This window comes from Aphelocoma coerulescens, chromosome 9, assembly GCF_041296385.1.
Source record: "Aphelocoma coerulescens isolate FSJ_1873_10779 chromosome 9, UR_Acoe_1.0, whole genome shotgun sequence".
In the NCBI taxonomy this organism is placed as follows: domain Eukaryota; kingdom Metazoa; phylum Chordata; class Aves; order Passeriformes; family Corvidae; genus Aphelocoma; species Aphelocoma coerulescens.
The window spans coordinates 1,734,951-1,748,102 of NC_091023.1; the positions used below are offsets into that span (position 1 = coordinate 1,734,951).

General features: G+C 52.7%; 1 protein-coding gene across 1 annotated transcript in view; it reads left to right on the top strand.

Moving 5' to 3' along the window:
- The window catches only part of VPS8 (VPS8 subunit of CORVET complex), a 68,736-nt gene extending 55,645 nt beyond the window's left edge, over window positions 1–13,091 (top strand). The window contains exons 41-45 of the mRNA XM_069024000.1: window positions 202–282; window positions 1,618–1,787; window positions 2,364–2,532; window positions 11,665–11,745; window positions 12,389–13,091. Coding sequence (XP_068880101.1) covers window positions 202–282; window positions 1,618–1,787; window positions 2,364–2,532; window positions 11,665–11,745; window positions 12,389–12,541 — 654 coding nt within the window. The 3' untranslated portion in view covers window positions 12,542–13,091. The remainder of the gene's footprint in view (window positions 1–201; window positions 283–1,617; window positions 1,788–2,363; window positions 2,533–11,664; window positions 11,746–12,388) is intronic.
- The last annotated feature ends 61 nt before the right edge of the window (window positions 13,092–13,152 follow it).

Here is a 13,152-nt window from a genome sequence, read left to right on the forward strand (position 1 = left end):
TCATCTACTGCGTTTTGCTAATTTCTCATTTTCCCATCAGTACATGGGATTATTCTGCTGTCCCTGTGCATGTGCAGCATAGTTAACTCTGCAGTCGTAGCTTCTGTTTGCAGTTCCAATCCAGAGGAGAAAAAAGACCTAAAAAGAATCAGAATGGCCCTATCCTGTGATTCAACTGCAGCTTTGCATTTCTTCATACAGGATCCAGTTTATGGAAAAGGGAAACTTGGAGAAATTCAAGGGCTTGTCCTGGGAATGCTGGACACTTTCAACTATGAGCAAGTAAGTTGCCTGTGTTTCTGTTCTGCCCACTGCAGCATTATTTTAGCTGCCTGGCCTATTGCTCTCTCTCATTTGTCATTTCTGTCTGCAGGGCAAAGTCAATGGACATGTGAGTGATTTCTGTGTGATTGGGGGATGGTGAGGGAGTTTGTTTTGCTCACAGATTGCAAGTGAAGGGACTGACAGGTACATGGTGACCACCTCTGCAGCTCAGTTCTGTGTTAAATGTGCCAGAAGGATAAACATCTGCTTTTTCTCCAGCTCATCCTGCAGTTAGGGATTCGAAGGCACAAAGCTGATATGTTTTGTCTTTATATGCAGTTTTAAATAACAGGTTTTTAAGTTAGGCTGTTCTCACTTCCCGGTGGTAATGCTGCACTTCTCTATGACCTGATGTGATTTCCTCTTAATCTCAGTCCTGCTTTTCTCAGTCCAGTCCCAAATCCCAGGCAGTCTGCACACTTCAGCAATTTTCTGAAACTCCTTTCCCCCTAAACAGGATGCACAGTGCTCCCCCTGGTCCCTCTCCCTGCTCATGTGGCAGTGCCATCCCAGCTGCTGCTCAGGGCAGCCCCCAGGCACCAGCAGCCAGTGCAGAAATGCAGTGGGAAATTCAGAAAAGTGGGAAATAGCTTTGCTGTGGAGGCTGAACACCAGGAGCCTTTATCTGTGTTTGGGTTCTTGCAGAAGGTGTGGGCAGCTCCTGCCCCCTGTCCCTGCCTGGCAGCTCAGGGACAGGCTGTGTGCCCAGATGGGACCTCTGGTGCAGCCTTTTGCAGCTGCTGCTGTGGAGCACAGATGGAGCAGGGAGCAGAGCCCCTGTGCCTGGGAGAAACCCGATGCTGGAAACCCGGGGTGGTTCTTTGGGCTCTTTGAAAATGGGCATCCCTCGGGAAGGACAAGCAGATGAGCAGTTCAGGTGTTTTTTTTAAGACTTTAATTGCCATAGTGCATTTGAGCTTTGATTTTTATTAGCACATTTCTCCTAAAATGGGGATGTAAGCAGTAGCTTGCCAGGTAGAAGAGAAAAAAAGAAGGTTTAGTGTGGAAGATGAGAAAATGGGCCTGCCATGCCTCTCTTAATGCTCTTGGGCAAAAGTCAATACAGGACTTGTCTATTTGAGAGTGCAGAGGAATTGCTCCATTAACATGTGATGAAAGGATAAGTGTTTTGAGGTCAGTGGATAGAAAGCATAGGAGGAGAAGTGATTTTATTGGGTTGTTTCTGCTCTTAGTGAGCTGCTAAGCTGCTTGTTGTGAAGAACTGGTCGGCAGGGAGTTCCTGCAGTCTGGACATGACAGGCTGACTTACTCAGTGTGTTGTCTTCCACACAGACCCTTCTAGAGACAACCACGAGCCTTTTAAACCACGATCTCCACTGGTCCCTGTGTAACCTGAGAGCCTCTGTCACCAGAGGCCTTACCCCAAAGCAGGATTACTGCTGCATCTGTCTCCAGCAGTACAAAAGGAGGCAAGAAACTGCTGATGAAATCATTGTTTTCAGGTAAAGTTAAGGGGTGGGATTGCAGCTGTGATCATGCTGATAGTTTTAAAAGGGGAAACAAATCTACTGGTTGGCTCACCTGAGTAACACTCTGTATTCCCGGGAGCACATCTCCCTGCTGCCTGGCAGGGTGAGAGGGCTGGCTAATCACACCCATCCAGAGCCTGCTTTGCATGCAGCCAGCTCTGCCTGGCAGGAGGAATTGGCTCCCGGTTCCAGGAGCTGGCTGTCAGTTTTCTGTCCCCTCTCCCAGCAGTGCACTTTGGGCGCTGCAGCACCCTGGGCTCATTTTGTGTGTTTGTACATCTTGGATCTGCCACAGCCCTGGCATCTCCCATGTCCTGTCTGTGCCCAGGTGTCTGTAAAAGAAGGTGAAATCACTCTTACCTTGACGTTATGGTCTGTAGCTGTATCAGCAAATGGGCTTCCAGTGTTGATTCTGTGAGTCTGGAAATCAGGAGGGTGATCTGTACTCCCAGATCCAGCCTTTTCCCCCTGGCCAGCCCCTTCCCCTCCACCGTGCAGAGCTCAGGAGGTGCTGCCCTGCTTCCCAGCACTGACTCCCTCTCTTCCCAGCTGTGGCCACTTGTACCACTCGTTGTGCCTGCTGAGTAAGGAGTGTGGGATGGTCACCAAGGGCATCATGAGGTGGATGTGCTACAAATGCAACTCAAGCAACAAGGGAGGGAAGCTGAGTGAGAACTTCTCAGAGCTGAAAAAAGGGACTGCAGCCTCCCTGGCACAGGTAAGGCTTGTGAGGTGGTTTCTCTTCAGGTAAACTTTCATCATCACTTTGTTCTTTGTCTGTCTGTGCTTCCAGACAAGCCCCTGATCAGTTCCTGTCAAACACTCTCAGCAGCTAATTGATCACTTTTTTGAATGCCCGTTTGTTTTGGTGGGGGTACAACTCTGGAAGTCGTGGAAATTTGTTCATCCAGAAGGTCTAGGAGCTGGTGTGAGGGGCAGCTGGATGCTTGCAGCTGATTGTGTGGACAATTCCTGTCAAATTATTCTTAGGTGTGTTTCACATAAAACTTAGATTAAAAGCTGACACATTCCTTGTGGCTGGATTGTGGAGCCTCTGTTCCACCTTCCTAGCAGATAATCTGGCTCTGGATAAAAGGTCTGGGATTGATTTGACTCACTAAGTGCTTGCACAATACTTTAAGAAGCTTGAGTATAACCAAAATTGATGCAGCTGGATTTGGGTGAAAGAACAGAGAATTAACTTGTATTTATTGTCAGTATTTGTGCACTGAAAGTTTCATCATCCCTAATTCAAACTGAAGTACAGCCTCAAATATGCATGGAGCTGTCTTTTCCCTGGATTGGTGCTGTGGAGGGTAAGCCCCTGTGGCAGGTGGTTTGTTGGGTTGCCTTTAACGATGTTGCACGGGGCAGCTGAGCTCTGCTGCTCCACGTTCCAGCAGCCCCTGGGTGAGGGTTTGTCCCCAGCTGCCTCGGGGTGCTCTGTGCATTTGTCACTGTACAGATGTGCACAGAGCTGCGTTTTCACTCCTGGAACCAAAATAATTCCATCTTGGAGTACGTTCTTATAGTTGTACTTGGGTTTTGTTCTAGCAAATGATTTCAATTCCTGCCAAACCCATCCAAAGCTGTCTAAGGGCCTTAGCCAGCTGCTGCACCCACAGGAGAGGCTTCCTGCTTGGGGGAGACATGGGAAAAGGGAATTTCACAGGCCTGTGTGGAGCACCATGCAGTCTCTGCAGTCAGGCTGTGTCCGTGTTTGATTTGGTGACAGCACCAAAGCTTTCCCAGGAGCTTGGAAATCGACTGTGATCCACCTAGGCTGAGCAGTGTGTGTGTCCTGTCCTGCTGCAGTGGGATGTGGGCACTGGACCTAAGGCTGGGAAGGTTCAGCAGCCCCACATCTCACCCTCTGCACTCCTGCCCCAAAGGAGTGGGTGTAAATGGGGATGACAGGCCGGGGTGTAGCTTAAAAACTAAAGGCAGAATTAAGTACTAAAACTGCATTCAGCATTCAAGTGCCTGACACTTGATTCCAGTGCTTTATACTTGGGTTATCCCTGGGTTTTTCATGGGCAGTCAGTTAGGGAGCCCCTGTGGCTCTCCTTTGACTTCAGTCTGACTTACCCTGTAGAGAAAGAAGGGGAAAATGCTCCACATGCCGTGACAGTGGCTGGGGTAAGGAGGAGAAGGTGCTTCCCTTTATTTAACTGATGAAAGTGAAGGGCTGGCTGGAACTCAGGGCCTACAGGGACAAGTGGAGAGACTGGATGGGAAGAAGGATTACAGCATGGATCATCTAGTGCTAGCTGGAAAGCATCCATCCCAGGTCATTCCAGTGTGGGATGCTGCCCTGCTACTGTCACATGCTCCTGGCAGGGGAGCCATGGCTTCCTGTTCCACACATACAGCCCAGCCCAGCAGAGCTTGGCCTGGGTTCAGCTGAGCACTGCTCAGGCCCCCAGCTCCTCCTCCCTGTGTCCCAGATCCTCTCCAAGTCTGTGATGTTCCTCACCTATTTAATTACAATATTTAACTGTTGTACTCGCGTGTGATCAAACTGTTGCACAGTCACATCTTAAAAAAGCTGAGCATATTTAGACTTGGCAATAGACTGGAGAATCTCCAGCTCCTGCAGGAAGTTTGTCTGCTGAACAATCATTGCTCAGCAGCGTTAATTAACCCTGGGAGATAACGATTCCTCTGACCCGGCGTGGGCTGAGTTACAGAGCAGACTTTCTGTGCTGGGGGAATGCTGAGAATGCAAACTGGGCAAGATGGGGCCTTTCTGTGTCCTCTCTTAACTCTGCTGGCCCCAGCCAGACCCAGGGCTCTGGGTTGGAGAAGCTGCTCTGGCCTCCACAGCTGGTGTTTGTGAGCAGGAAATCCTGAGGGAGGTCCTGCTAACACTGCTGTGCTTCCAGCCCTGCCCTCCCAAGAGTCAGATCCAGAGCTTCCAGGCCCTTCTGCTCAGAGATCTGTGGGGAGGGTGTTTCCCTGCAGCCCCTTTAAAGGCCCTGAAAGCTTAGTTCTTCTCTTGGCAAAATCTAATATGGGGTTTTTCTGGTTTTTGGTTTGTGGGTTTTTTTTTTCCATAGGAAGATCTTCAGTTGAGGTATTTATTTTCTTAGGAAGCCTTGAATTGGGAGTAGAGTCATACTGAGAAATGCCACTGAGCATCTGGAGTGCATTTCACAGCACTAATTCTGCCCTGCCCAGGCAAAGGCTGTCAGTTGGAATTGTGCAGCGTGGCTGTGTATGTGAAATGACAGCCCAACAGACAGCGCTTCCCCTGCCCCTGTGCTCTGTGTGATGCTGGGGCCATTCCCTGAAACTGGGGAGCTGGAGAGACACCACAGGCCAGCACTGACCCGTTATGGGATCAGTGACAGCATAGATTTAAGCGGAGCCTGACTAGGCTGAGGGCTTGGCACACCCTACCCCAGCCAAGGGGAACAGAGAGAAGGACACAGGGGGTTTTCTTTCCTCTGGTTCTGCTACCAAAAGTTTGTGCTTTCTATGTTACCCCTGAGCCTTGCTGGCTTCCCAGGGGTAATCCTCTGGGGCTTGAGGATCATCTGTCCTGCCCTCCCTACCTTAGAGCATACTCTAAATGAGAGTTAAAAAGAATGGGAGCTTTTTTTTTATGGTGGGTCTCTAATCCACTTGCAAAGCTGTGTTTGTGCTGTGGTGCTTGGAGCTCACTGAGGTGTGGGGGGTGAGGGCTCAGCAGCTGGGCCACTGCCCAAATACCTGTGGGAAAGGCTCCAGGGCTATCAGTCCCTGATCCCCAAAACTCATTTGCCTCATTTCAGTGAGCTAGCTCGTGTTTTCAGTTTATTCTGCCAGCCTGTGCACTGGGGATCAGAGAGAGGAAGAGCCTTGGCTCCTGGGCCATAAGCCCTGCCATGAGCCCCTGAGCTGCCATGCTCTGGTTATTCTGTGTCTGAGGAGTTCTGAGCATGCTGTTGTTGGAGCTGTCCAGATGGCAAATATGTTTTATTCAGGAGTTTAATCCTGTCAAGTCACGCCAGGATGGACAATGGACTTGATCCATAGTTAATCCAGTTTGTCAGGCTCTACCTTTGGGCTCTGTCCTGCAGCTTTCCAATGTCCCTCCCTGTGACAGCCTTCCAGAGCCTCGGGAACGACTCCATCGTGTGAGGGGCTGGTACCACATCCCTCACGTGACCTTAAAGGTCCCTCTGCACCACGTGCTTTCTGCTGGGACATGGTGAAGGTTTAGGATGGGATTTTTCACCAAAGCTTACTTTAGAGCTTGACATCACCTCCATCCATCAGAAGACAGACCAGTGTTACTGTTTTCAGGGTGACAGTGGCCATCAGTTATTAACTTGTCTCCAGCAATATAAAAAACTTCCAAGGGGTTTGTAACTTTGAAAATATTCGGGTGTGATCCCTGCAGTAACATCACAGAGACAATTAGTGTTTTATAGTTACAAGGGTGGGTGTTCTTTGCTCTGTGGAGAATGTTCCCATGCACAAATTAACTGAGCAAATATCCAGTCCTTTGGCTTTGGAGGTGGACTCCTTCACTTCAGCAGTGCACAGAAATCCATGTGAGGAAGGAACTGGAGACACAGAACATCTATTAAAGATTGCTTGCAATGAAAACAAAAGTGATCTAGTAAGAAGAATACTGAGTGCAGGTGTCTTCATGAGCGGGTAGAGGAGGACTGGCACCAAAGCTAAAACTGAAAACAGTAAAATTGGAGAAGACTGATTTGAAAACCAGAATTATCCTTTAGCAGCTTTTAAATCAAAATTGACTATTTTCTTGGGCTTCTCATACTGGAGGAGTGGGTTAGTTTTGTTATTTTGTGGGGGTTTTTTGAGAAGTATCAGTGAATTGTAATTGTGTCCCCTGGTCTTCCTTCAGAGCAATCTGCAGCCTGACAGAATAGTCCATCCACTGCCTGCAGTCCAAAGTCTGGCACTCTAGGGCCCGTGAGAGGCTGACAGGGAGCAGGGACAGCTGATTCCAAACTGCCTGGAGCAGTGAGACCGAGATCACCTGGGGAAGGGTCATGGCCTGGTTAAAAGCTAAGATGGCAAAATTGCAGTGGGAAATCTCAGCTTGACTTTACATCTCAATTTCTAAGAAACTATTCCTACAGTTTGATGAAAATTTCCTCCCTTTTAATAAAACATTCCAGTCTGGGAGGATGTGTAGAACAGACTCATTGAAATGCAGTGGCAGCTGCTGGGCTGCAGCAACCTGTGGATGTTCCCTTAAACTGCAGCAGTCCCTGTTGGCAGTGGTCCCGTGAGCTGAGCCAGTGCCCCACAGCCCAGAGGCGTCCATCGGGATCCAGCACAGCACCAGGGAAGGGCAGGAGGTCACTCTGCCTTCACAGAGGGGCCTGGGAGCAGGGGCATGTCCCAGGGGAGGTGTTCCTCGGGCTGGGCTGGCTCCTGCTGCTGCTTGGGGGGAATGGCTGTTCCCCTCTGTGATTCCAAGCTGGGAAATAACCAGCTGGCCCAAGGTTAAGGGTGCAGCTGACTCCTGCCTTTGATGCTCCTCTGAAGGAGGGGAGCAAAATAAAGGCAAGCAAGGCTTTGGCTGTTTGTAGTCCCTCGGTGGGAGGGGGAGGGTAGGAGAGGGAATTTTGGCTGTGCTGGTGGTTCTGGCTGTAGCTGAGGGGGCAGTGGCTGTTCTGGATGGTGGCTTTCAGGAAAGCAGGGGAGCATCAGTGTCTGGTAAATCCCATCAGGGGAAGCTGCAGTTGCCATGACCCCCTCGCAGCCCATGGCACAAGGAGAACAACGTCCTGTGGTCTGTGTGTGTGACTTGGGCACCGACAGGTTTGGGCAGCTGCAGCTGAGCTCCCGGGGCCAGGGCTGGGCATGTTCTGGACCTCCCGGATACACAGCAGTGCCAGGCTGCCCCCAGGGGTCAGGAGAGATGAAGGGGGTGGATAACAGAGGTGTTCCCTTGGGTTTTCTGTAAGGTTTGGGGTCACATTACTGGTAAGCCTCTGGCAGGAGAGTCACTAACCCTTACACCAAGTAGGACTTCTTCCCTCTTCTGTGTGTCTTTTACATAGGACTTGAGGGAACAGCTGGAGCTGTGTCAGGGCAGGCTCAGGCTGGATATCATGAAAGGTTCTTCCCCAGAGGGTGCTGGGTGCTGGGCACTGCCCAGGCTCCCCAGGGAATGGGCACAGCCCCGAGGCTGCCAGAGCTCCAGGAGCGTTTGGACAGCGCTGCCAGGGATGCCCAGGGTGGGGCTGTTGGGGTTTCTGTGCAGGGCCAGGAGCTGGACTCTGATCCTTGTGCGTCCCTCCAACTTGGGACATTGTATGATTACCTTCCTTATCTCTCCCCAACTCCTGCCCTTGAGAGAACACTGCACCTCCTCAGCCTTCTGTGGCTGGCGCTGTGGGATCTGTTCAACAGCCTCTTGGCTCATCTCTATGACAGGAATTCTCTGCATGAGGCCTCTGAACTTGCAGGTGCTGAGCTCAGCCCAGGCACAGGCCCGTTGGGCATCATATTTAACATTTAATCCATGTGCTGCCATGCTTCCCTGGGAGCCTGCTGAATGGGAAATGAACACCCTGTCTGCTGGGCCGTGGTACCAGTGAGGATGTGTGGGGGCTGTGTTTGTCTAATTAACCCTGAGCAGCGTTATTGCTCCTTTGGCTGAAGGCATCAGTGGAAGTCCAAGGGAATATCCCAGCAGTGCCTGGTGTAGGTAGGAGCAGCTACCCAGAGCATGTGTGGGAGCACAGGGAAGTGCTTGTGTGCTTCCCTGTCTAACACAGACAGTGCCCTCCTCTCCACATCACTGCAGTCTCACGTGGCTGCAGCCGTGACTGTCAGAGCACAAACAGACCTGTGCTCTCCCAGGCCCTGAGTGGGAGGTTTGCTCCTCAAGTTCAGCCAAGTTCAGCTGGAAATAAGAGACATCTGCCTTTCCCCTGGTGCTGCCGAGGAGTGAGAGGCCAGGGCTGTGTGACAGATTGGCTGTGCTGGGGAGGCTGCTCTGCCCTGGGCAGCCGGGGCTGTTGGCTGCCTCTGACGGGGAGCAGGCAGGGCTCACCTGCTGCCAGGCACTGCTGGCCCCTGTGTGCTACCACAGGTGAGGTTCTGGAGGCTCTGGGGCTGTCCCAGGGCAGGTTTGGCCCTGTGCAGCCATGGGTGGGGCGGTGCCTGCCCCGGAGCCTCGCTGGGCAGGGGCTCTGCAGAGCTTGGCAGCAGCAGCAGGACACTGCTGCTCTCAGAGGGGAGTCCTGAGGTTTCCCCGAATTCCTTAACAGCTCTGTCATGTCAGTGTCATTCTAGTGACTTTGGGTCACAGCCTGCCTTGCTCTCTCTTTGGTTGATTGTTCCAGGTTCCTGGGAGCACCTTGGGAACAGCAGGGCCTTATCTGATAGAAGAGAGGTGGATTTACTTAGTTTAAGGTTAATTGGCTGGGCTTTCATTAAAAGCCCTGAATTTGGGTACTTGTTTGTAAGGCTGATGAGCCATGGGGAAGCAGGGGAGGAAGGCCAAGGGTGGGCTTGGGGTCCACTGCCTGTGGGCTCAGCTCTGTGAATGGAAACATGGCGGGGGTTGCTTTTGTTCCTAGGAATCCCAAAACCTTCCCTGGGACTTCTGCCTGCATCTCCTTGTGTTAAGGGAGCAGCCCCTGGGGCAGTGGGGTGCTCTGAAGCTCCAACTGATGCAGCAATATCTTGTGTGGAAGGAATGGCTGAGGGGCAGCTCTGGGATGGGTCTCTTGGTGTGACTGTGGATGGTGCCTCTGCTCAAACTGTTGGAATCTGCTTTGCTTAGGCACCAGCTGACGATGGAATTTGTAGCTGTTAAAGATAATTGCAGGCTTGGGAGGGCTGTGTGTGACTACCAGAGGGGTGGAATATGTGTGAGAAAAATGTGCAGTGGGGATTAGCATTAGTGGTGGGATCTAGGAGAGCTGGAAAATGAAAAAATCCTCTTTCCTTCCTCCTGGCCCAGATCCTCAGGAGATGAACTGACTCTCTGGGGTTCTGTGTCTTGTCTGAGGCCTTTCCCGGGGGATGTGGCTGGAAATGGGTTGGAGGTGCTGAAGGCTCCATCCTGGAGCTGGCCAGCCCTGGAGACAGAGGCTGTGCTCTGAGGTGAGCCCAGCGCCTGCTACTGACACCCGAGTGCTGCTGCTGGACCCCGTGAGCCTCCCGTGGCTCCTGAAGGGAAACATGCCTTTAGTGACACGGTTGAAAAAGGAAAAGGCCTGACAGCAGTTGTTTCCATGACAACAGAAAGAATTGCCTGCAATATTTCAGCTCATCAGCCTGGGAACAGCCTGATTGATAGTTACGTACGCGTGGTAGGGAGAGAGCAGGAGAGGGGAGGCCAATTATATTGCATTTTCCTCGTCCTTGAAGGCCTGTGGCCACAGCAACTGTGCAGGGCAGTTTTTCCTTGCTTTCTGTGTTTTCCAAGTGAGGATGACCTGTGTGTCCCTGGGAAGCACCGCTACAAGCTGCTGGCTGTGAGTCCCTGACCCTCCCTGTGCCGGGTGTGCAGGGAATGGGGACATCTGGCTCCCTGACTGGCAATCAGCAAATAGTTATTTACACTACAGACAGTATCCTGGAGGGGAAGGAGAGAGTTTGGCAAATGTTTCCAGCATAAGTGATCCACACTCAGGACATTCCTCTCTTCCCAGACTGATAATCCAAGGAAAGACGTGCGTGGCTTTGGGATGGTCTCAGAACTATCCAGGCTTCAGGAAACCCGTGGGGGGCTCAGTGCATCTCCCATTGCCAAAGAGCTTGAAGTCAGGGCAGCTTCAGTCAGTACCCACTGGCAGGACTGTAGCATTTTTGGTTAGTAGCCCCTGGGAAATGTATTTTGGAGAAAATATTTGAACGTTCCCTTAAAAATAGATCCCCAGAGACAACAGATGCCAGCCTGCTGCTCATGAGGGAGGCTGCTCTCCTGGCTCCTGTTGGGGTTTCTTGATGATGCTTTTGCTTTGCAGTATGAGCAGAAACATTCAAAATAGAAACACTGTGGTGTGATAAATGGAACAAACCTACAAGAATCTGTGGTGCTTTGTCATCTCTCCCTGGGGTATGTAAATGGTGCCGTTTACAGCAGTTCGAGTGTGTGCAGTCTTCTCTGCCGTAGCGGTCTTGGTGCCGCCTGGGCCCTCTCTTTGCCCTCAGTGCTGGGGGACACTTGGCCTTGAACCCCACAGCTGGGCAGTGCCCGGGTCTCGGGGACGTGGCTGCCACCGCTGTGTGACTGCCCTTGCCTCCCTCTTTCCACCCCTCATTTGCCGGCTTTCAGTGGGTAGCACCCCTCTAGAGGACAAGAGGAGGGAGCTCGGGATGCCATTATAGGATGCCAGTAGCTGGTGACAGTCGCTGGCAGAGTCACGGCTGGGCTAGCGGGCACACACAGCCCGTGTCCGCTCGCAGTGTTGTTCCTGTGCCGCGGGGCCGGGCTGGGCGGGGCCGGGACACAGGGAAGGGCTGGGGGAGCTGCTGCTGCCGCCTGGGAAGGAGCCTGGAGGGGCTGCTTGGCCGCAGAGGCCCATTACTTCTCTTCCCAGCTGGCTGTGAGGGAGTTTTCCAGTGCCTTTTTCCCTTCCTCAGAGGTATCCCGGTACCGTCAGTCTGTGCCATCAGGGACAGAGCTCAGCAGTAACTCACTGTGGATGCAGGGGTGTAACTGTCCTTTGGGCAAGCGCAGGATTAATTGTTCTTCCCCCCAAAACCTGGGGTGCACATGGTGTCTTCATGCCAAGGCAAAGATGGCTAAAAAGGCCTCCCAAACAGGCTGTGGACCGACTGCTCCTGGCCCAGGAATTAATTTCTGTCAGGAACCTGACACCCTGCTCTGTGTGGTTTCTGTAACTTTCTCACTCTTTCTCAGATGAGTTCAGAGTCTGTGTTGGATCCTCAGCAAATCCAGGCTTTTGATCAGCTCTGCCGACTCAACCGAGGCACCTCCCGAGTACGTACCCCCCATTTTCCTGCTGCTTTTAAACGGGCGATGGGTGTTTTCCAGGTTGCCAAGCCAGACTCTGGCACTGGCAACGAGGGCTCTGGCTTTTCTCTGGGGTTTGCTCTAGTGCTGGCACTTGGCTGTGGCACACTGCAAGGCAGCCACGCTGGGGAATTCACTGCCAGGGAAACCATGGGAATGCCTCTGGCTTTGGGGCTGGGCCTGACAAGTGTCCATGGGGTGATCCTTTGTGGGTTTGTAACTAAGCTTCCCTCCAGACACTGCAGCTCCCACAGTCACTCGAACACTCCCTCCTCCTGTGCCCGTGCTGTCCCAAGGAGAGTGCAGCTCCCTCTGTCCCTGGCATTTTCCTTGTGCCTCCTGCCTGTTTTGGCTGTGGTTGCTGGCACTTTCAGTTCTTTCTGGGTTTGTTTTTCAATTATGTGACTTTAAAGCAACCTAAAGATCCGTGGAGGGTTGTTCAGTTGAGGACTGGTGTCCTGCACGGAGCTGTGTAGGGTCCCTCGGTGCCATCTGTGCCCTTGGCTTTACCTGGGGTGAGGTTTCTCTCGCTGCAGCAGGGACGCAGTGGCCCGGGGCTCTCTGTACGGTGCAGGAGTGTTCCCAGGGTGACCGGGGCTTTTCCTCGCAGCTGGCTCTCCTGACGGAGCTGGCACGTGGGGGCCACGGCGGTGACAAGCACGGGCTGCTCAGTGTTTCCCACGGGGACCCGGCCACCAGCAGCGTCTTCCAGAACGAGAACTTCCAGCTGCGCCTGACGCCCCCTCCGCTGGCTGAAGAGTAGCGCTGCTCCCGGGACGTGGTGCTGGGGAGCCCTCCCACCACAGCACGGGATCTTCCCCCACACCGCCTTTCCCAGAACCCGCCGTGCTGAGCGCCCTGGGCACTGCTGGGTCGGAGCTGGGCGATGTCCCAGCTCTGCTTTGGCAGCCGTGGGGCAGCTGGGCTGGAAGCTGGAACTCCGGGCCAATCCCCAGCATGCTGAGGCACAGGGAGGGCTGCCTGTGCTGACCCAGGGGCTCGTGGCAGCAGCGAGAACTTTTCCAAGTAACCGAGTCAGCTCCGCCCTGCCGGAGGAGCCTGTCCTGTGCCCAGAGCCCCCGTGAGCCCGTGCTGTGCTGGTTCTGTGGCTGGGGGCCACACCTGAGCTCTACATCCTGCTAAAAGCAGCTGTTCTGGCAAGGCCTGGCCCTGCTGTCTCATGGGATCCATGGGAAGGCACAGAATGGGCAAACCTGGAGAAGGCTGAAGAATGCAGGAAAAGACACCTGTGTGAGCAAACTGACCTGCACATGCTGTGTTCTACCAACCCATTAAAGAGGCCCTTGGTTGAACTTTCCTGTGTGACTTCTGCACTTCTTTGAGTGGGCTGCTGGTAAGAGTAGGATACATCTT